The following is a 25,025-nucleotide window of genomic DNA, read 5'->3' as shown; positions in this document are numbered from 1 at the left end:
TCTGACTTTCATCATTGTGAGAGAAAGACCCTTTGTGATCACTGAGCAATGGCTTCTTTAGTAGCTTCAGCTGGTGCTTCCCCACCACCTCCACCACATCCAAGGAAGAGTGGACCACCTGCTCAAGTTGTAATTCAACAAGAAGAAGAAGAAGAGGAACAGGAGGACGAGCACGAAGAGAGGCAGTTTTTGCCTGAGCAGCCCAAGACGTCTCACCGGAAAGAAAACTTCATTTGGCAATTTTTTAAAATTCCCAAAGGTCAGAAAAAAGTAAATGCAAGATACGTAACTTGCCTTATATGTCAAGATAGACTGTCCAGAGGGACCGACAAAAAATACAGTTTCGGAAACTACACAATGCATCGCCATATGACTAGGTGGCATCCTAACAACTACAGTGCTGCACAGTTTCGGAACGACCTAGATAATCTCCCTATTATGGCCAGAAGATCTGTTGTACCGGAAGTAACGGGACCAGAGGGCAGGGAGATGGTGCCAAATATACAAATGAGATTTGGTGAAGTAAAACACACCTGCGTATTTTGCGATGGATTCATTTCCTACGGAGAAAGAAGCATCACTCTGATCAACAGAGCTATTGACTATCATATGCAAGTTTGTCCGAAACGCCCAAAATAATAAATACTTCTTTTTTTTGTTTTGTTGCTCCTGTTGAGCCCTTTACAATGAATCGTTTTCATTGCCCCCTCCAAGAAAAACCCAAAAAAATATAAAACTGTTCCGAAAAATTCAAAAACAGTAAAAAAATGTTCAGAAAAATAAAAAAAAAAGTTCTTTTCAGAACTACCTCCCCGTTATTAAAAAATTGGTACAATATTTGGAACTGTGCCAACCTCTATTTCTCTTAGTTCGCTTCCTAGTTCGCTCGCTGGTACGCGAACTGGAAGCGAACCAAAAACAGTAAGTATAAGGGAAGGAAACACACACTTATGTTAAAAGAAAGACAGCTATAGGGGAGTAAACTAGAGATACTATTACCCATAATCCACTACTGATGATGTCACATATTACATCATTCATGACATGCTCAGTGACATCATCAGCAGAGGATTGCGGGTTTTTTGGCAACATGCCTTATCCACGGTTTAATAACGCTGCCTTTTGCTTTATATAAGTTTTCAAATTGTATGAAATATATACCAATAGGTCTTTATGAACCTTTAGGTAGTGCTTTTGTTCATGAGGTCTGGTCGCTTCCATACACATACAGATGTTTCAAAGATGATCAAGAAGTTTATCTGAATGGAGAGGAATGCACTGAGACGCCAGATCATTCACTAATGTGTAGGCACATACAGTTACACGATTCATGCAACAAACACCGACCAAATATGGCTTGCGTGTTGCAAGGCACGCCAGTTCCTGCTATCATCCCCACGTTCAAGTTGTTGGAAAATGGTAGTTATTTGATGCTCAATAATGAAGATTGTTCTGAGTTAATTAAAAAGTATTCCTTTTATCGTAACAGTAAGTGAACGGGTTATTTGCTGCAGAAATGTTCTATTTCCTCCCACACATGAACATAGGGAGTTTTCAATCTGGCCACAAATAGCAACCTTGGGACACGTTTCAACGGCATGACAAGAATAAGAGCTCTTTTGTCTCAGAGAGAGGTGGCCTTGAGTTCGGCCCGTGAAACTTTCGTACTTCACATAGCGAACACCCGTACACAGGTTTGCCTTTCAATTTCAGCAACATGTTTCCGACTATCTTTAACGCATCCTCCACAAAATCCCTGGCACACTTTTTTAAAGTTGTTACCAGTGGTCTCGTGACTTCATTTGAGAAAATCTTTGGAGTCATCCCTGCTCCCTTTCATTCCATTTTCTCCACTCTGGTTCGTGGATTGCATTTTTACTTGCATTACCAGCGGACGCTCTTGTGCTTTTTTACATTTTTAAATATGGATGTCCCTCCTATGCAACCTCCGACCCTGCAGCTGCTGACACTGTTCCGCAATCGCATGCTAGAATATTATGGCACAATGCCGTTGGCGATATTAAGCACGGCATATGGATTATCTTTTCGGTTCTCCTACTTCACCTGTGTCCAGCCTGTATTTCACTGCCTGACCTGTGATTTCGATTGGGCCATTGATTTGTGTCTCTGCGGACCGGTTTCTCCTGACGTCGACTTTAATCAGCTGATGACTCCTATCATTACTCACGAGTTGATTTGTCCTGGCGAAAGGATTATGGCTGTGGCATTGATGCATGGACTACTTGGTCCCTGGAATTTACTGGCGGCAGCACAGTCTTTCTTGGAACACAGCTTTCTTGAAAACCCACCGAGCTGTCCTCTGATGGTGATAGAGGATCCGGTGCTGGGAGAGCACGTATGTTCTTTTCCACTTTTAAATTGGATGGCTGAACTGTTTTCGGATGAAGACGGTGACTTCCTATTGGAGGCTGTTGCAGCTTATTTTGCATACACAGTTATGTCATAGACCTTTTTCATGTTTGATATGCTGAGTACTAGCATTTCATTGACAATTCATTGACTTATTTGTCAAGTTTTTATTATTTACCTTGCCTATTGGCTTAAGACTCGATAAAGTACTTGGCTGTTTTATTTTTCTTTAGCATTGAATTTTCCTAGTTTTTAATGCTTTACCTTGCGGACCGTCCACATATAAACTTGCAATCTGCTCTCATGAGATGGCACTTCTATTATCTTATTCAGTTCGTTTCCGGATCATGAGGAGGTGTCATCTAGGTCCTGGATATCTTTACACCGTGTTAAGTTAGCATGGGCTCATTACCGGTTTAAACGCCATTTTTCCTTTTTTGCAACTTCTGCACACGACACTTAGTTGTTGCTTTAGCTTTCCACCTAGTAGTTCATCGTGGTTTACATGAGAATAATATGTTATTGGTCTACTATCTGCTTTACTTGTTAAACTATATCTGTACAGCGAGTGCTAAAGTTTCAAGAACAATACGATACAGAATTGTTATGAGGTCTGATCTCCACGACTTCATACTCATAACATAAGTGCAACTTCTGCCAATTCTGGGCATGAGGCGGGTTTTATATTGCTTTGCCGAACACACATACACAACAGTTGATGCGGTTCACATGAAGAGAGAGCTGGTGTATGCTGATGTGATTCCTTCAAATCTAAGACACTAAAGTATGGACACGCCCTAAACCAACACAAAGAGACCTTCTTAGCAAATAATATAATATGTGTATTAGGGAGGGTGAGATATAAGCAGCCGCGGGCCGTGGAGGGAGTTACGATGGGGCAGGGAGGCGGGGAGGGGGAGAAGCAGGGTGGAGCCCTCTCTACCTTGCCCCTCCCCCTCCCCGCCTCCCTGCCCCACCGTAACTCCCTCCACGGCCCGCGGCTGCTTATAAGTGTTGCTAACTCTTATTCATTTACAGCATGTTAACATACTGTCACCATTCGCTTTTTATGTACTAGTAACTATGCTGGTAATTTTGCTACTGATAATATGTGTACTTGTATTCTCCACCCTGCTTCTCCCCCTCCCCGCCTCCCTGCCTCACCGTAACTCCCTCCACGGCCCGCGGCTGCTTATAAGTGTTGCTAACTCTTATTCATTTACAGCATGTTAACATACTATCACCATTCACTTTTTATGTACTAGTAACTATGCTGGTAATTTTGCTACTGATAATATGTGTACTTTTATTATCTAAGGTACTACGCCTGAGAAGACGGCATTAGTAAATAAACATTTCAAATACACATGTGTTCTTCTTAACTCCATGTTCTGGTTTCTAAGAAATATATAACGACCGACTGTTCATGAGTTCCACGTATCCTGAGGTACTATAAGTTCATATTCTGGATTGTCTAAACATTGAGAGTTTGTTATATCCAATGTGACACTGTACCTAGCTTGCTAAGGGGTTTTTGATTACTAAGGTGAGTTTTGGGACACCCTAATTCGCCGATGTTCCAATCCTCTGTCCACAGTTCTGTGTGAGAACAGAAACCCTGCGACAGGGGCACCCCCGACCCTTGCTGGAGCTTCATCACACTTGCGATACAACTCCAGCAATGCGCCACCTTTACGGCACAGATACATCACGCATCTGTGCTGTTTTTGCCCCATGATGCGCCGCATTGTAAATGCAGCACACCATAGGTGACGGAACAGCGGCACAGAATGACTAACACATCCCTGGTGATGCGCCAGTCATCATAAATCTATCCCTATGCTTCTTATCTTGTTAGAGATGAACCGCCATATGTATCATAAAAGTTATTTGCATTTCCTAAATAGCGAACTTTAAGGAATAAATAGCGATTCTTTACCATTCCTAGTTTGCGATGAGCTATTTGCTAATTAGCCGAATGTAGCCCAATGAAGCCCAATGTAGCCCAATGTAGCCCAAAGATGGCCGCCAGACACACAAAAAAACAAATGTAGCCCAAATATCAGCCAGATGTAGCCCAACTATAGCCCAGTGACAGAATGACCAATCAGCTTCGCAAACCTCCGTTACGCGAAGCGGAGCGCTGTTACAGATATATATCTTTTTTTGAACGTTAATTTCTCAAAATCCACTGGAGCACATATATTGAGACCTAGCAAAGGCACATCGGGCTACCAGTCCCTAATATTTTGCCAAGTTTCGTGCAAATCCATTCAGCCGTTCAATTATTATTTTTATTATTTTTTTTTGCCCCGCGGGGCCCTTTTAAAACCTCCACATCAAACCTAGGGGGTCAGCGAGGATCTACTATGCCCCCTTATAGTTATTTCCCCCTTTGTTTTGACCTCCTCTTGTCTCTCGATCCTACCGAGAGACAAGATGGCGGCCGCTACGGACTGTTTGGAATGTTGACAGACGCCGGAGAACCAATCAGCTTCGCTTCACAAAGCTCCGTTGCGCGAAAAGTCCGCGAACCAGAGCGCTAACCGGTCCGCTGTTACAGATATATATCTTTTTTTAAACGTTAATTTCTCAAAATCCACTGGAGCACATATATTGAGACCTACAAAAGGCACATCGGGCTACCAGTCCCTACAATTTTGCCAAGTTTCGTGCAAATCCATTCAGCCGTTCGGGCTAAAAGTGAGGCCAACCGCCCTATGGAAAACTCAATGTTAAAAACACGTTTTGGGACCCCCCTTTTTTCTCGGCCCCCACTGGACGAACCCCCCCCAAATTTTCAAGGGCTGCTCAGAAACAAAATGTGCCATTTTCCTGAAAATTTCAGCCGATTCCGTCCACAAACGCCAAAGTTATTAGACATAGAATTTTCAAAAAACCCATAGAGAAAAAATCCTAACTATATATACCTACTGGCGACCGCCAGTAGGTAATATATATATATATATATATATATATATACATATATACATATACATATATACATACTGCTAGAGAAAGGGATGAGCCGCACACATTTTGGTAAATTCAAAGCATGTAATTTTATTTTGCAGCGCTGGCATTTCCTGATGCATTTCGGTCATCATTGACCTTTTTCAAAGGAGGAAGCCAAGGCATCTCGATAGCTAAACAGCATACTAGCCATAGTTGCTCCTTTTAGTTTTGCCCTCTGGTGGCCGCCTCGATGGGCTGACTGTCTCTCAAAGCATGTTGGTTCTCGTAGTTCGCTTTTAGCTTCATAGTTGTTTCCCCTTCAGTGGGCGATGCCGATATGTAATGCTGCATTCTCTCTTTACCGAAATCCCCTCATATATATATTTATATACTAGCTTACCCATCGCACGTTGCTGCGATCTCCGAAGAAAGGAAATTCAAGTACAGTCGTTATGATAACATTCAATTTACATTGTGTCATTTTTATTGAAACTTATTCATTTTGTGTCGTTTTAATTCCATTTATTTATTCGAGTGCTTGTGGATACACAATTTTTTGTTTTTCCGTTTGGTGCGTACATCAGTATTCGAAAGATTATGAGGGCCCTGGGGGGTCGATATTTAAAACAAATGTATGCCAGAAACCTTCATGGGAGTGTACTCAACTTCCCAAAGTTTCCTGGCGATCAGATGAATGGTGTTTTAATTCTATTTATTTATTTGAGTGCTTGTGGATACACGATTTTTTGTTTTTCCGTCTTGTGCGTACATCAGTATTCGAAAGATTGTGAGGGCCCTAGGGGGCCAATATTTAAAACATTTTTATGCCAGAAACCTTTGCGGGAGTGTACTCAACAACTTCCCAAAGTTTCATGGCGATTTTTTGTTTTTCCGTCTTGTGCGTACATCAGTATTCGAAAGATTATGAAGGCCCTGGGGGGCTGATATTTTTAAAAAAATGTATGCCAGAGACCTTCGCGGGAGTGTACTCAACAACTTCCCAAAGTTTCATGGCGATAGGATGAATGGTGTTTTAATTCTATTTATTTATTCGAGTGCTTGTGGATACACGATTTGTGTACTCAACAACTTCCCAAAGTTTCATGGCGATCGGATGAATGGTGTAGTAATGCATAAAGGACAAACAGACAGACAGACATACATTCGATATATATATATATATATATATATATATATATATATAGATAGATAGATAAAAGGATTTACCTTCTAAACAACACTAATATTTTGATGAAAAAATGAAGGCAATGTAAAAATCTATCAACAAACAGGTTGACCTGTTGTTCATGAAAGTTGAGCAATTTCTATTTTTTACTGTGCTCACACAACACGTTAAGAGACTTTCATTTCTTTCATTTAGAAAAGACTATGTCAACACATAATGCTCCAAGTAGGCACAAAGCTAACAAACCTTTTGGTGCCACAAGCATCAGGACAAGTGGGGCACTTCTCGCACGTCTCCCCAAAAGCTCCTGGCTCCACACACTGGCATCTTCCACATACACAGTTGCCCCTGTCACTGCACATCTGTCCATCGACTGACACACAGCTGTCGGTTTCTGTTGAGCAGTTGCAGTTGTCACCAATGTAGCCTGCGTGGCATTTGCACTCCCCACAGTGGCACTCTCCGTGACCTTGAGTCAGGAAGAAACAGAATGCTAGGTCAATCAAAGTATTAATAAAGCATTAAAGTGTTTTCTTACGTTCATTTCACTGTATTTTGGTAATAACTTGGAACTTCAACTTCGCACTGTAGTTATATAGTCTTATATCTCACTGTAGCATGCTATACCGGCCATTAAAGACCCACTCCAGTGTTCAGGCCATTAACATGAGAGCAGGCCTTTAATTGCTGGTATATCCTGCTACGGCAGGCTATACGGATATTCGACTAATCCACCCCAGGAGGGCAGAATGTCTTCATTTAAAAACAAATGCCTCCTTGGAGGCAGAAGCGACTTAAAACCCCTGCGGCACCAAAGCCTTTGTTCCACAGCACTTGCTGTTACGGTTCAACAATTACAGCCACATGCTTAGGGTCACAGCAGTTCACTGTTGAACATACACAGCAAGGAATGTGAAGGAGCCTGGTGTTAGCCCCTCTTTCTCTCTAGGCTTGGCTAAGCTGCTTTTACTTGTTTAGCTGAGCCTGGGAGACCAAGGAACTGACAGGAATTCTTGCACTCCACCTTCTGAGGCTCTAGTGACACTGTGAGATATGAGAGGGGGAAGGATCACATGTGCAATGGTCAACAGCCGCTGCCTCTCTTTTTCCCCAACCCAATACACATATCCTGGAGCGGCAGAGGCACAGGCTGTGGATTAGGACATTGTAAGCTTTAGAGCAGCTTTTATAGGTTGCTGCAGCCCCATTATCTTCAAAGGAGCTTTCAACATCGCTAAGTTCTAATACAAGTTTAACCCAAATAATAAGCTTTACTGGGCCACATTTACAGGTGTTATGGTGATATCATATAACAAAAAGTAGAAACATGAGTGGTTTGTAAATGTTACTAGAACCCCAAGATAGTGATATTGGACCATATTAGACAAGTTACTCTCAATGTATTTTTTATATTTTAGCTTTTGTTTGGGACAGTTAGCTGTAAAGGGATGTTTTTTTAAACAGGGAATCATTTTTGAAAACAGTAGGTTAAATACCAGACAAAACTATTTAGTTGACTGTAAAAGAAACACAAACAATAATTAAGTTAAGAATCTTTAGAAAAAACATCCTTACTTTGTTAAAAACACATACTTTTTGTCAGGTGTGAGATTGATGAAGCTGTTCACTGCAATGTGCCTCATAACTTGAACTAGAAATTTTTGGTTTTGGTTTGCTTATGTAAATATAATTCTAATTAAACAATGGGCAACTGTAAAGCTACATAGAGTGGTGTGTTGCTATTATAAAGGTGAAGGCGATATTTCACTGGCTAATAAGGCAACATATATATCTATCTATTAATCTACAGATAGGTATATGTAGACATACATGTATATACAGATATAGATGTATATTACCTGGTAGTGGTCGCCACTTTGTAGTTATAATTTAGCCACTGTTTCCATAGCAAGAACTTTGTTTGTTTTACTAATATATTTGGCACTATTTACGAATATTCACAAAATGAAACAAAAAAAAAGTTCACCCACATCTGCTCTTTCATGGAATGTTTTGTGGTTATCCTTCAAGCGGGGGCTGATAAAAAGTTGGGGTCCCAAAACGTTGTTTCCCATATTAATTCCCATAGGAAATTTTGAGAAGTGATACAGAAAAGAACGGCTTCGCAGAATTTCATTAAATTTGGCAGAAATTTAGAACTTTACTCCGAAACCGTGGTCTTCATTATTTGGTGTAAATATATTCAGCCGTTTTCAACACATTTGCATTCAAAGCGGTTCTAGTGGTGGTTATGAAGGGGCTCAAATTATAGTGATATCCAAATGGTTGGTGTTGCAGCAGTCTTGCAGAATTGCAATTTTAAGAAGTAGATTTCTCTGATTGGCTGAGAGGGATTTAAAAAAAAAATCAGTCATACCGGTACCACAGGACCGACCGATCTGATTGACTGACCGCAACATGGAGAAGAATATTGCTGCCACCATTTCAGGATTCGGGGACTCTGGCCCATGTGTCTTGAAGCAAAAGTAAAAAAAAACACATGTGGGCACCATAGGGGTACCATTAACCAAAAACAATTGTGCCCCCAGGGGCCAAAATAATAAGTTAAAAACATAAATTTGTGCATATTTTATACTGGACTCCTGAAAAGGCATGGCACCACCTGACCACAATAGCTTCAACAAGTGAAGTTTACGAGGTCTTGCTGTACCGCAGGCAGCGCTTAATATGCAGTACCGTGGGACTCCAGCAGAGTCCCATGGTACTACAGATTAAGCGCTGGCAGCGGTACCGCGAGACCGTATAAACTTCACTTGATATATATATATATATATACATAGATATATATATATATATATATATTTCTTGCTCCACTGTCAAAACAAACTTTAACACACCAGCACTCGCAGTAGGTTAAACCTAATCAGGTTTATTGCACAGAAAAAACAATAAAACAGACGTGTTTCAGCACTTGCCTTCGTTAGTGTAGAGAGAGAGAGAGAGAGAGATAGATATACAGACACACCGATATATATAGAGAGAGAGCATATATATAAATATATATGTATATATATATATATATTCAAGATAAGATTTTCATTTGCATTTCGAATTAAATCATCTGCCACTCGTACGCGGGTATCATTAGTTCAGGCTTTTATTTGTTCTTGTTACATCCATCAACGCGTTTCGGGAGTCAAGCTCCCTTGTACATATACACACAGAGCGAATTCACAGATGTGACAATGGCCCCTCTTTAGTTATGGTTAGGTCTGTAATACGGTTGGTGCTGTTCAACAATTCTGTATTAACCCCTTCGCTGCGGGGGTTATTCCCCCACTGTGCTGGGGGGGAAGAGGGGCGCGCACAGCACCCCCATGCTCATGACGAGCTGAGCTCGTCATCAGCTACGGCGCTCCGGTGCTCATGACGAGCTCAGCTCGTCACAGGTGTATTACCTCCCGTGGAACGCTCAGCACAGGAGGGGAATTCTCCCCGCACCTGAGCGTTCCATGGCTCATGACGAGCTGAGCTCGTCATGAGCACCGGAGCGCCGTGGCTCATGACGAGCTCAGCTCGTCATGAGCCTCGAAGAGGTTAATTTTTCAAAAAATCAGTTCATCCAATTTGGGATCAGCATGGCAGGATTTGTGCAGATCTGTCAAGGAGTAGGGTGGGGGAAACAGAATTGGGGGTATGTAAAAGAAATCTTTTACCATTTTACCTCCCATGGGAAGCTTTGTTGTAGGATACAGAAAAACACTGAACAGAATTTCACCAAACTTGGCATGTGATTTGAACTTTATTCAAACTGCATTTGCTTAGTTTGGTGTAAATTCATTGAGTAGTTTGGAAGAAATTACCATTTTAGAAAAAGTGTCTAGGTAGGCTAGAAAAGGTTAAAAAGTTAGATATCTGGAATGTTAGTCCAAGGATGTTCATCAAGTCTGATTCACAGACCTTCCACTGGTGCAAATGTATAAATAAATGAAATCTGATTGGATGAGAGAGCTGTTTCTCCTGTTGTTCCTTACAGGTCCACAGACTCAGAGCTGAGTCTGTGGATTGGAAGCCCTCTGGCTGGCTAGCCACAACTTCAGCTTGGAGGAAAATGTTGCAGGTGCCACTACTGGCATCAGGGACATGAGCAATGAAAAATAAAAATGAAGGAGCCATAAGAGGGCAAGGTGAACATTCCGTGAACTCCTAATTCCTCCTAGTTTCAGTTGAGGGCCCCAAAGCGACCCTTATTATTATACTCAAAATACACGCAGCAGCAACAGCAGTAGATAATTGTCCAAATACTTGCTTTATGAAAAAAGGAGTATTTATATATGACCACAAAGTAAAATACGCCCTTCCCAAACAATACACACAGTCCCCTGAGGCCAGGACTCTAGTGTTTCATAGGAGAGTCCCCAGGGCCAACACCCGTCATGCTGGCGGTAGTGATTTTTCCATATTTAATATAGGTGAGATTCTGGTAAGTCCATTAGTAGTACGAGTTTCAGGAGTCCCATGCCAACTCTTAATTAAAGTCAATAGAGTTCCAGAGCCGAATTGCTATCTACAAGCAAGTTTCCCCGGGGCAGTCCATTCAGTCTTACCCTCACCAGCAGGATCAAAGCAACTGGAGTCTGAGCATGCCTCCTTTTCGGGCACTTAAGCTACAGTGGCTGTCTCTGGTACATCTTTCACATGAAGCCCAGGCAGGCTGCAGTCGGCTGTTCCTGAGTTCATCACACGCTTTACTGTGACGGCAGCAGCAGGGGGCTCTGGATGCTCCTCTGATGTTCTTCGGTTCTTCCCACAGATAGTGGGGGTGCCACAATCCTGGTCTTCTGTCATGGTCGGTTCCACTGGGTCACAAGGGCGGCCTCATTCCTTCATCGATGGTCTTGTCCAACCACGTTTCTTGCTTGGTCCCAGTGTTCCCCTCTGGCATACAGGGTCAGCATTCCTCCTCAGCGTAGGGCTCCAGCTTAATCAGCATGGCAGCAATCTTCAAGGCAGCCTCACGTAGCATATGGGGTAGCTGACTTAACACTACACACTGGTGATTTACAGTTTGGTGCTGCAATGGTCACGGCTTACTCCATGGTGGCCCTCCTCTGGTATACAGAGGTCACCGAATTTCCCTGCACAAGGGCAATGACCCAATCAATGTAGCAGCTGTCTCCTCACACCTTGCTAGAGGGATCCACTCACCAGGATCCCCCCACTGGACCTAATTTCCACCAGCACTCTCCTCTTCCTCACAAGGCACAATGGTCTTAGCATGCAGGCAGTCACCTGTGCTCCAGGATCCAGGGCAGGTTGTCTTGGATTCCCTTGATAATGTCCACTCACCAGGCTGGGAGAATTGCAGGCCTTGGCCCCTAGTCCTGGTCATAGGCAGAAGTCTTGCAGCTCCTCTACTTATAGTCCATTTACAAACACCAACTGTGATTTAAAGTCTGAAACTTGGAGGTTTACATTGGGGGGTCTGTTTCCTTTTGAAGCGCCTTTTCATCTGTTCTCTCTTCCTCCAGAAAACAGTTTGTCACAGCAGGAGCGACTCCAAATCTGATAACCCCACGCCACATGCCATGGGGGTGACTAGAAGTTTATACCTGGATGTCAGCCACATGTGTATCAAAAGATTACGCATGGGCCTCAGCCCTACTTTCATTCTCTTATCAGCCCCTTTTCCTTCCTGCTATGGGCCCAGGCCCCTTTCTTGTGACTTCTCTCTGAATAAAAAAGAGCACCCTTTGAAGTGTAATGTAGAGCCAGCTTCTCTCTTCCTCCTCCAGGGTGTCCTACCCTGCTTACAAGAATGCAACAATACACAAAAATGTTTGGGGGCATTCCTCTACCTCCTCTGTTATGTTTCTCCATTCTACCCTAGATCTCCCTAATGAGAACCCAGAGTTTTCCATATATTTTACCACTCACAAGCACACATACACCCAGCACATGCTTATAGCATACACACGCTGAACAGCCCTACATCCTTCATGTATTGTACCAGTCACAGGCACACATACACCCACCAAATGCTTTGAATATGCACGCACTGCACAGTATTGCAGTTTTCCCTGTATTGTACCATTCACGGGCACACACATACCCAGAACAAGTATATCAGACACGCACAGCAAAGCACTACACACAAAACCAATGTAGTCCAATGGTGAGTTAAGCACACAGTAGAGGAACTTTAAATGAGTGAGCAAGTAGGCCTCACTCGAGCGACACAGGTAAAAAGGACCTGTTTATTCCTACTGATCACTACAGGTATGCTGCCACCACTGCTCTCGTGCTGCTTAGCTCTTTCCAAAGGTAGTAGCTTTACAGCACTATGAGGACAGCGCTCTGGGTGCCCCTTCTGGTCCAATAAAAACCTACAATCTGTGAGGCAGGCCTATACATTGGCACAGGCACAAGAGCTCTGTGCGTCCATGACAACAAAAATCAGCATTAGGGATACAGACATCATTACAGTTGGGGCACTAAGGGCAGGAGTGCACGTTCATCACCATTCAAATCACTTTTTCATCTTAATACCAGCCTCATAGTCCATGGCAAAAGTTTGCATCCCTCCTCTAGGGATCGAACACATTCAGCACATGGAGCTGAGCTTTTATGATCGTCTACGCGTCTGAGTTTGTTGCCACTAGTTGGTGGCATATGCACTGTGCATATATGCAACTACAAAGCCCAAAGCTTGTATTTGTGAAATCTATCCCTTTTTATATAGGATTTTATTAGATGTTTGTGTAATAATTTGCATGAAAACAGCTTCATATGTGTATAAATTCAATTCTTCACCTCCACGTATTCATGAAACGTGTATATTAACAATTTCACATCTTATCTTTTATGATATGGACAGAGCACATTTTAACATTATTCCATTATGTCATTCCAACAATTACATTGCCCACTTAGAACCCATATTAGAGATCCACATTTATTAATCCATCGCACTATTCCAAATTCTCTCCTTCCAATGCCCAAACCCCCAGATCTTCTGATACCTGTTTCTTGACCACAGCATTGGGAAACTGAACCCTAGAATCTGGCACTAGGAGTTTGTGGTCTGTCAATAACTTCGCATTGTTGCCATAAATATATATATTGTAGAACCTGCCTCAGTCCAATAGCATAGACATGATCTACTTTTCAATCTAAAATCATACAGGCGATGTTATATAAATTATTGTTCCAGTAACAGCTCCAGGCCATTCCAGAACCCCTAAGGCAAAGCAAATTTCCAGTGTTTTCTCTGTGAAAGTTGGCAACCTTAGAAGGGGGTGCTTAAAATGCCTCGAGGGTTGGAGCACTTCAGGAGACTGATAGAAGCAGGCTTTGCAGGAGCTAGTAGAGGTGGCGAGCTACTGAATTTTAGAGGAAAAGAGAAGTACATGAACCAGGAGCAAGTGAGTCCTTCAGAGTCCTGGATGGAAGGGCACTGGAGGAGCATAGAGTGATTGAGGAGTGTAAGATGAGCCTGGGGAGAACACCCATGTCAAATTTCCCAGGTCAACGCATAACTAGCTGTTCTCACTCTGCGTTCTGGGAATCTTACACATCACATCCTAAAACCTACACCAGAATTTCCAGAACTCAAAGATAAAATCTGTACTTCTGTCCCCGATGGCCCTGAGATGTGGCAGATGTGCGTGAGGAATCGTTCAGGAGCCTGGAGAGAACAAATGCTGCAGAATCCTTTCGAGAAGATGTTATGAGAGATCCAGGAGTGGCAAAACAATGGCACAAAGAAGATTTAGAGAACCAATGGGGAAGGTACTGCTGCTAAGGTAAGTTGGGTAGGGCAATACAGAAATTCATATAGAAGGTAGGGAGACGGCACAAGCTAACCCGAACCACTGCAGAAGGAGGGAGAGGCAAGAATGGCCCAATCCTGTACCCTTCATGCCAGAGTATAATCTCGGAACTGCAAGACATTTGATTAACCTTTACCATCTTTTACATGAGATGCACTCTTCAAAATGTAATCTGCACACACTTTAACTTGGGGTATGGCCGAGTCAACCATTTTATTAGGAAAAGCTTGGCATTACAAACTTTGAAGACCACTGTTTAATACACTCCTGCAATTCCGTGTCCCGGCCAGTTCGATCTCAACTTTAAGGTGTGAGTGAATGATTTTATGGCTAAGGACTTCAGTTTAGGCTGCATGGGGACCCACAAAAGTAATTCCTCTCTTATTGGTCGTTACAATATTGGAATAAGTGGAAAAATATAATAAGCCAAACTCATCCTAAGACGATTTTAAGGTTGTCTCCCGATATTCTCTTAACATAAATTATACATTTTCATTGGTCTTCCTGGGCAATATTTGTCAAAAAAGCATTCATTTATTCACTCCAGGACCCATTCACTAAGGAAGAATGGGAATGGGTTCTGGAGTGGTTAAATGGGACGGATCACAAAACCTAGTAGGGGTTGATGGGTGTTCAATAATTAGGTCAAGATTGGACAATGCTGTCATAAACAGAATATATTGTGGCTTTCAGTTAAAAAAAAAAACACACACACATATATATATATATGTGACATCCCACAGACAATTAAGAGCCGCCAGGAAATCACTGCATTCAATTTTAAAATCTTGCAATTTGAATCAAGACCTGTGTGAAATTTTTGTCACACCAACGCTATGTATTATAGTTCCCAAATTTTGCATTTAGTAAAAAGTGCACAGTGCTCACCATTTCACACAGTGACAGTTTACTTGGATTTCTTCCGTTGGACATTAGTTTGAGAAAAATATGTTTCGCTGAGAGAAATATTCTCAAACAAGACTTTTTCTCCTTGAACCAGTCTTCTGAGGATTTTTGTGAGACTTTTGCCTAATTTGCCTTTTGATCCAGCAGTACGACAGCTCATTGTGCAATCTACCATACTGTCTCGCTTTGACTATGCTAGTGCGCTGCTTCTAGGGGCTAATAAAGCTGAGATACACGACTACAACGAGTTCAAAATTCGGCAGCTAGAACTCTGGTGGGACTTCCCCGTCGATGCTCGGTCAGGGCTACGATCAGAAAGCTGCACTGGCTTCCGATCGACACCCGGATACAGTTCAAAGCTCTTTGCTTATCGTTTAAGATTCTAAAATCTAGGAGTCCAGAACTATTGAGCAATCTTCTGGTCCCGTACGTGCCCCGTAGACAGCTGTGTTCGCTGGGACAACATTTGGTGATTGTCCCGCGGATTAAACTCTGCCAAGTTGGTGGTCGTTCCTTTCGGTACATGGCAGCTAAGCTGTGGAACTCCTTGCCAGTTCACATTCGTGGAATGGAGGACCTGCTTATCTTTCGAAAAGCCATTAAAACCTTCCTCTTTCCTTTAACATAGTTGGATTTACCATAGCTGTGAAATTTTCAGGTACTGTGTCACTTGGATCTGGTAGCGCCGGGACGCCCCTTGGCTGGGGCAGCTGTGCGCTTTAGAAAAACATTTAACATAAAATAACATAATACGTGTAATTTTTCAAAAACTGTAAATATTTCACAAAACAAAAAATGTGCTTGGCCGTTTGAAGGAATTTTTTCACTTTCCATGGACAGCTTTTACTACCGTCACAAGACTGAAAACAATGTGAGCTACTAAAATCCTTAGTAAAAGCAAAAGGGAGAATGTGGCAATGAGCCTGAACTATCCCATCAATCCTTGTACCTTCTATCACTGGAGGAAGAAGTTAAATCAAGTTACTTTGAACAGGAAATGATGAGCTTAACCTGCACTGTAAATGCACACGTCATTTTGGATCTCATGGTGGGCAAAAGTGGTCTAATGCGTCCACGGAGGCATTCTGTGTTCAGCCTCATGGTTATGGGTTTAAACTGCGGCATATCCAGCAACAAAAAATTAGTAGTACCACTTAGTTGGGTAACATTAATCATCTGTTGATAAGCAATTCTGCTCTCTCCCATTCACACAATGCAGTGCAGCAATTTCACTTGCAGTGCAGCAACTTCATTTTCTGTGCATTGCATGAACCCTTTGAAAATATGCACCAATCTTTGGGATTACAAGCAGTTCATCAGTTTATACTCCTTCTTGTGCCTTTGCTCACTTACTTGTCAAAATGGTGCATGCTTAAAAAACAGATAAATGTGCAGTTATTATGTGCTCTATCAATATCTGTATATTACATATTGATAGACATGTCCGGGTAATGTCTGCCTAAAAATATTTGACTTTTATGGCAACTCGGACACATTCATAAGAATTTAACAGTGTGGAGATTCAGAAAACTTCTAGGATCTTGTCTGATCAATGCCTCTGAAGAGCTGTAAGTTGTACTTTCAAAAAATATGTATAATTTAAAAGCATACTTTAAACATGCAGAGGACTTCTCTATGTGCGCAGAGTGCACACAATAAATGCACTGTACATATATAGTTCCGATCTTATATTAGAATGGTAGGGTTTTCAATAGGAGTAGTTGGGAAAGTGCAGTTGAGGTGTGCACAGTAGTAGATTTTGGTGTGTTCTCAACGTTTCCCAATGCCGTTCTGCACTTACCTGAGCAACTAATTCAGACCGGAATGGTCGACTTGTATGTGGTTTAGTGCAGTGCAAGATTGCCCACCCTTTATACGTCACAAATACTTAACAGATAGATAACATGAATGTGAATTTAGCACACATTTCTTCTGTGGTTTAATGCACTAATGTAAGTGTTGTACTTGACATCGTTATTAAAGAGGGCATTCACTGTAGGATTAGAGAATTTATTCATATCATGTGTTTTCCCATAACTGATAGAGCTATTAATTGACTTCTGAATGAATTAAACCATCCTCATTGAGTAGCTAATTTACTTAGTATAAAGATGAAAATAGACTTTCATAATGAGTGCTTTAATAGTCTGAATGGATTTGTTTTGATTAGAAAACGAAATAGAAGCCATCCTCATATGTGGGATGTGATTTCACTTAAAACGTAATAGGTTTATGTAATGCGTGCATTCATATTTCACATATTTGATTTAAATGTAGTTCCTAGCCATACTGGCACAGGGTGATTTTAAAAAAATTCTTAAATGTTACATGTAAGGTAAATCTAATGCAGTAAAACATATTCATTTGCATTTAAATGTGCACACGCATATTAAATGTGCACTACCGAGTTAATGCTTTAAGTTGTCCTCAGTAGGCCTGCATTTCACCATGCTGCATAAATTCTGTTTTCCATTTTCTGCTAACGTGACTTTTTTGCAGGTATTCACGTGTTTTTTTTTAGTTGTAGAACAGATACATTACTACACTAGAGATAGGGGAAAGAGCCTGAGAAGAAGACCTTGACGAAGGAACATGAGGAACACGAGCATCAACTGAAATGCCTATTAAGCACATGCTGTGAACTGAAATATGTGTGAGAAGATGTCGTTCCCATGTACAGTGTGAGGCTTTCCCCGGATGTTGCAGTCTGCAACATAAGAAATCGAAGAGAACAATGGACACCTGATGATGTGTACAAAGGGGGTGGTACCTAGAGAACTTTGTGTGTTATACTTAGTGTTCACCCCATTTGAGATTAAGATTTTCTCTTGGAGCCTTCTAGCCCTCTCTTTGCAGATCCCTTCAGAGACCCCTTGACCAGAGGCGCTATCAGATTCTCTCCATCTGAACACTTTCTGCAGAACCTATGCAGATCTCTCTAGCAGATATACTTGCAGACCTCTCACCTGATTCTCCACTGCCTATAGACTTATAGAGGGTTAAACCTTTATGCGTATCTCTGATTCTTTGCGGAGTGTGTCTTAGGTTAACATCTACTCTCGGACCCCTAGAATACTCTAGAATAGGCTTCTGAGATGCTGACACCTTCCCTACTTAATTTTTCCTTGCTTTGTTTTCAATTTCCTTTATGGAAATTCCTGATTTAAGACTCTTAAGAGCCACCCCTTTAGCTGGAAATCTACCATCTGTGATTTACACTCATCAATACTCTTTTCTGAGCATTGAATACTGCTTCTAATCTTTTGTATTACTGTGATGGAATTGCTTGTTTGCCTTATATTAGTTCGCCTTAATTCTTCCGCAGGCTAAGACTGCAAGTGGATATATAGTACTTCTATAGCGTGCTTTTAAGAGTCGTGTATCTTAATTTGATATTGAATTTGTAATAACCCTTCTTAACTTTGGCTACCGATTATTGGTCCTCATTGTGTAGCCAAATGGGTTGCGCTGTTAATTGAATTTGATTGATGCCAATAATAACTCCCATCACCTTTCAGTCGGACAGAAAGGTCCATTGGACGACCAATGGTAAGCAAGTGGGCCCACAAAATGCTGGATCCGTGTAGAAAGTGTGGAAAAGTACATCAAATGTCCAGATATCGCGGCATATCTGTTAGAGCAGACAGGATTGCAATATTGACATGGAGTTGCAGTGGCAGCGCAAGGCACCACTGGGCCTTCATTCGAGCAAGGTAAATGCCCTTTCTCTTACACCGTACCCCATACACCTCATCATACCCCAGAAAAAGTGGGCTCTTCGTTTCGCAGTTGGAAGTGACTCTGAATACAGCTTTTTAAATTAAAATAATTATCATAAAAGAATGGGAAGCACATAAGTTTTAAAAGCACATTGGCTGATATAACTGGCAGGCCTGGACTGGCCGTTGCGGGCACCGGGCAATTGCCCGGTCGGCCGCAAGGGCGGGGGGCGTTTTTGTGACAGGGCCGTTTTTGCAGCAAAGCTGCAAAATCGGCCCTGTAACAAATTCGGCGGAAAAGCGGTCCTGGTAAAGAGCTTGGTGGCATCCCCCCTCTCCCCCAGGGGGAGGAGGGGGGCCGGCCGAGCACTTTGCCAGGGCCGGTTTTGGTTCCCAGTCCGGCCCTGATAACTGGTGAAGGCCGGAAAGGATTTAGATGCAACTTTCCAAGAGAATTAAAGGGTTCCGCTCATGATTTTTTTTTTCTTAAATCCAATGGCAAAAGTGCATTTTTCAGTACACAGCAAGCAAAACTGGTCAAACGCCACAGGATGTACAGGCAATTGTACAGGGAAAATCATGGAGAGGCAGGCGTTGTTGGTATTCCCTTCCAGGCTCTAATTGACAATCCCTTATACTTGCATTCTAACCCAAAAATACGTGCTTTGCGGTAACTACTGGTGCGCCATCTTGAATTGCTGAGCACACACAAGAATTAAATTGTAATTACTGTCTCAAGGGTCAGTGTATAATGTTGTGCACATAGTTTAGATTGCCTACAATATTGTGAAATATTGACATTCCTTCTTCTTGGGAAAGGAAAGAAAAACAAGCATTTGCAATGCAATAGGTCTCGCATTAGGAGAGTTTGAGCTATTGGTATTGTAAATGACACATTTTTTATTTATGTTTTGTTTTTGAAAATAGCGAAATTAATAGCTTTGTCATTTACAATGCCAATAGTTATAACTTTCGCAAATGTGACACCTATAGCATCTGTAATGCAATATGTGTTGTATTTACGTGACTTACATGTATTGATATTACAAATAACAATGGCTTTTAATTTTTTTCCAATATTTAATACTTAAATAAACGTCATCATCCTGTGATTCTGGGCAAATCACTTACTCTCCCGGTGCCTAACAAAAATGAATGTGTCCGTCTGTAATGTAATTGGTGCTTATTTAAAGTGCTCTGATACATTCTGGTTAAGTTTGTGCTATAGAAAACTAAAAAAATATATATAATATGGAACAAGTAAGGGTGGGTGAAGAAGAAGGGAGGACGAGTATTGGAGAGTAGGATGTTGAGGGGTGCTTGAGAAGTGTAGTTTCATGTAGTTGAAGGAAAGGCAAGAATGGTACCTGGGTATTTGATTTTTGCTTCTCGATGAGATCTGCCATCCCTGAGGCCTTCTGAGCTGGCCTCCGGAATATGTGTGCTGCTGTAAAATAGTACCCATGCAGCATATCAGAGTAGCTCTCTTTATATGTGATTGGGCCACCATCCTTTGGCACAACAACCAGCTGCCACGGAAAGACAGCGAGGGTCTTCAAAATTTGGTTCAGAGCCAGCATGGAGGCTAGGATTGTACAGCGCCTCATGCATGGGCATTCATAACCTTTTCGAAGAGTTTGGCACCTAGATACATGACTAAAACGTAGTTACATCGTAGGTGACCAGGCTGCACCAAATAATATTGACCCACCTGGTTATGGCTACTTTTTGATACGAGATAAACCAACGCGACAAAACAGACTTCAATGATTTGTAGATTACCTCAAACCTTATTTTTGTTTCTTTTCACAAGTAAATATCAACGTTTCATTTCGAAGTCATCACTGCATTGGTTTGATTATAATGCGGGATAGAATGTTCTCTTTAAACCTCATAGCAGAGTAAGTAAGTAAGTAAGTAAATAGTGCCTCATTTTGGAACACAGCTTTGTGTTCTCCAATATTTAACTTTCAAAAATTATTATTTAACATTTACACTGGTCATAAAGAGTGTGAAAACACAGCCATCCTTGGCCAGTGAAACACAGAGAACGAAAAAGTGAAAGTGGTTGTGAGAAACATGGAGTTATGTGAACAGAAGAAAGCACAGTATTAGGAAGGCTAAGTGTGTGTAAAGAGCAAGTAAGCAGGCTGTCAAGGAAAAATGCATAAATACATGAATAAATAAATACCGCCTTCGGGTAAAGTCTGCGCTATATAAAAATGCATAAATACATAAATAAATAAATACCGCCTTCGGGTAAAGTCCGCGCTATATAAAAATGCATAAATAACTAAATAAATAAATACCGCTAATCACCGCCGTCACTCTGCCGGCCTGCGACCAGGAAGTCAGGCAGGCCGGCGCGACAACAGGAAACAGGAAGTAGGAGGGCGGGAGCCTACCCCGCCTCCCACGGAAGAGCCGCGATTGGAGCCGTGTTTGGAGCACCGGAGCAGGCAGGAGCCTACCCTGCGCCCCGGTGCCGAAGGAGGGAAGAAGAGTCCTGCTGCTGGCCCCTGCAGCTGAGAGCCGCCACACGAAGGAAGCCGGTGAGTGGGTTGCTGAGCGGGGCGGGGGGGGAGCATGTGCGCGTGCGCGCGCGAGTGGGGGGGGGCGGGCTGTGTATGTGTGTGTGCGTGCGTGTGTGTATGTGTCTTGGAGTGTGTGTGTGTGACTGTGGGGGAGGGGGGTGTGTGTGTGTGTGAGCGAGTGTCTGTGTGCCGTGTGCCTGTATGTGTGCCTGTATGTGTGTGCATGCGCTCGCCTGTGTGTGCGTGCGTGCATGCAGAGGGGTGGGGGCTGCCTGCGTCTGTGTGAGCAAGGGCTGTGAGTGAGTTACTCTGCGCATGCGCGGGTACTCTGCGCATGCGCGGGGCTGACGCGCGCTCCCGCGGTTAAAACTGCGATGGAAACGCTCGTGTCAGATTGCTGTCCTCAAAACGACATACGGGCAGCATTAGGTCTGAAGCAGACACTCTCAATGCTCACGCATTGAGAGTACGTCTGCTCGACCTAACGAGTATTTAATTCCTCTAACAGCTGGGGCAGGAGGAAGACAGCATCTGAAACATTGATTGCACAATAGTAGAAAACAACGGCGGCTCTCACAGTGGAAAGAAAATGAGTTATTTTCAGAAAAGACATGTCAGGATAAGGGAAATTACCAGATAAATTCAGGGCAGATGTCAGACAGCCCACTGATAACGCATATTGATGTAGATCTGGAATGTTTCAGGAAGAACCCTCATTAACTGCGAGTTCATTCTGATGCAATGTGACTTGATGCATGGTTGGGGGAGTTAAAGGAGAGGATTAGCCCTGTGTAGGTCAAGAGACCTTTGCTTGCACCACATTCCAGTAAACCTCCTTAAAATGATAACAGGGAAGTAGGAAATAAAGTTGGGGCTGATTCATGATACTGAGTTCACACTTTTGTTAGCTGTGGTTTGAAAGCCACCAAGGTGAGGGAGTATCCAGAAACGTAAAATACCCCCTATAGTACCCAGCATGTGATGCAAGTGAGCCTGAACATCCTAGAGGGTTCTTCCATCCAAGCATCTATCCATTATCACTTAATCTGACTGCTGATATCCACCATTTCACCTTTGCGTTCTGTCATTTATTCTTTTTTTATCCATCATTCAGTCTTTCACCATTCCATCCTGACATTGGCCATTCCATCTGTTCACACATCCATCATCTATGCATGCATGCATGCATCCATATATCCATAAACCAATGCTTCCATAATTTGACTTACCCATCCATCATTAAAGCCTTTCAGACATTGATTGTTCCTTTTGTCAATACATGCATCCATTCATCATCCATCCATCTTGCCAGATTTTCTTTTACTTTGCCTACAATCCATCTTCTCAGATTTGCATTTACTGTACCATCCATCTGTCCTCTCAGATTTCAATTTACTCTGCCGTCCTTTCACCCACCTATCCATCCATCCATCCATCCTTTTCCATTTACTCTGTCATCCTTTCACCCACCCGCCAACCCTCTCAAATTTCCATTTACTCATCCACTCAGATTTCTATTTACTCTGTCATCCTTTCAGCCACCCACCAACATATCCTTTCACCCACTCATTCGTCTACCCTTTCACCCACCCATAATTTCACCCACTCACCCTTTCACACTCTCATGCATCCACTTGGCCATCCTTCTTTCCCTTATCTAGCAACCCATCTATCTTTATTTTAGGTAATCGTGATATCTTATCTGCCAAATTGCAGATTAGAGGGCCATAAAAAGCCACGTAAAGCAGGGGGTTCACTACACCCCTGAACAAAGGTAGGCATACTTAGAGCACACACAAACCCAACTTCTCAACAAGAATTGTGTGGGAAGGACATCCGATCATCTGCACAAGTGATGCTTGGCCTTTTGAAAGCTGGCTATCAGTGAAAAGATAAAAAGTGGGTAGCTCTCATTAGCAGAGCGGTTACAATGCTAGGATCTGCTATGCCAGCATCACTCCCCCCTGGCACTCACCCATTTGTGTCATGGAGCTCATTTCCCCTTACAAGTATTACAGGGCCTAAGCAGGGGCAAGAAAAGGTGTACATTCCTATGACTAAATAAGAAGTGGGAATGTAATCTTGTTGTCCAAAGGTCATGTACAGTGGGGGTTGGCTACCATACGAGGTTGGGCATAGGGCCGGGCTGGTTATTTAACAGGTCATGAGTGATGTATATGTGAGGCCATAAGCAGTGCATGATCGCGACCATGCACATTATAGCTAGTTCAGTAAATTATAAAGGGTGTATTTCAGGTTTTGTTTTTAAATGTTAGTTTTTATCTTTTTTCGATACCTAACTATAACGTCATTTTAACCTTTTTTTCGGTGAATTTCGAGAGTTTATTTTAACCTAAACTAAGCCCATATTTCCATACTTAACTTGCGCATCTCCATCATTCACAGTATTGTCATCGACATATCATTTTAGATGCTGCAGTGAAGTTATCAATGATGTCATAGAAGATGTCATGAATGATGTAATATGGGAGGTAATTTGCTATTCATGTCAAGGGTGAGAGTTATAGTTACTTTTGGGCACGAGTTATAGTTACTTGAGAACTATAGCTGGTGAATTTCAGTGGTTTTTTCTTTAAAACACTACATTTTAACTGACATTTTCACCTAATTAAAACTTTCTGTAAGTGAAAGAATCCAGGCAATCCATAGATTTAGAAGTTGACGTTTATTGCAGTAAATATTCCACCCAGCACACAAAGCATCTGTCCAGTAGAAAGCCCAACGGTGACTCACAGTCAACGTTAGAATCCCCACAGAACAGACCCTCCATGCGTGAGTCACATGTTTGAAACATAACAACTTGATGAATATACAAAGCGCGCGGAATGCACGAGTGAAATAAAGAACATAGAATTAATAGACATCGCGCTGCCCTCCGCGAGATGTACACTTACTACTACACCACCTTCCCCCTTACAACAGCAAAAACAATAAATACAAATTTTAAATTAAAAATAAATGAGGTGGAAACAAAATTACATCTTAAAATCTGACAAAACCATCAAACTTTTTTGGGACTCTAATAGTCCTGCCACGAGAAGAACACGTAACAACATTTTGAACATTTGAATAACTGTTTGGTGTCGCAGCTGGAGTAGCAGAAGCCCATTTTTCTGAAACATCTAACCAATGACTGCAATCCAAATCCTCTTTAGAGTCACAACGACTTTTATGCATAATTTCCACCTGATGATGAGAAACCTTTACTAGCTGACGTTTGTTCCAGCAACCTTTCCTATCGACAAACGCAGCCCGTTTACTGACTTTAAGAACTTGGACTGGCTCAAGGAACTTCGATTCCCCTTTTTTAACTCTATTCGGTCTTTTAATTAAAACCCAGTTGCTGACCAAAATATCCACATTGGAAGGATTCATTTTTGTTATCGAAATTCTTTTTCATTTGATTCTGTTTGTCACCTACTTTTTTACGAATGGCACCCAAGTCAATCTTCTTGTCGCCAGACATATGCTGAAGCCGAGTAGGAAACAACACAGAATGAGCCTCCCTGCCCCTCAATAAAGTAAATGGAGGCACCCCGTG

General features: G+C 42.2%; 1 protein-coding gene across 3 annotated transcripts in view; it reads right to left on the bottom strand.

Annotated features, from left to right (window-relative positions):
* Nucleotides 1–25,025, bottom strand: part of ITGB5 (integrin subunit beta 5) — a 780,917-nt gene that overhangs the window by 49,881 nt on the left and 706,011 nt on the right. For all 3 annotated transcript variants that reach the window (XM_078682057.1, XM_078682058.1, XM_078682059.1), the window contains one exon: nucleotides 6,758–6,980. In XM_078682057.1, the coding sequence (XP_078538183.1) occupies nucleotides 6,758–6,980 (223 nt within the window). The remainder of the gene's footprint in view (nucleotides 1–6,757; nucleotides 6,981–25,025) is intronic.

This window comes from Lissotriton helveticus, chromosome 3_1 (assembly GCF_964261635.1).
Source record: "Lissotriton helveticus chromosome 3_1, aLisHel1.1, whole genome shotgun sequence".
NCBI classification, from domain to species: domain Eukaryota; kingdom Metazoa; phylum Chordata; class Amphibia; order Caudata; family Salamandridae; genus Lissotriton; species Lissotriton helveticus.
This window is presented reverse-complemented; position numbering and strand designations above follow the sequence as displayed.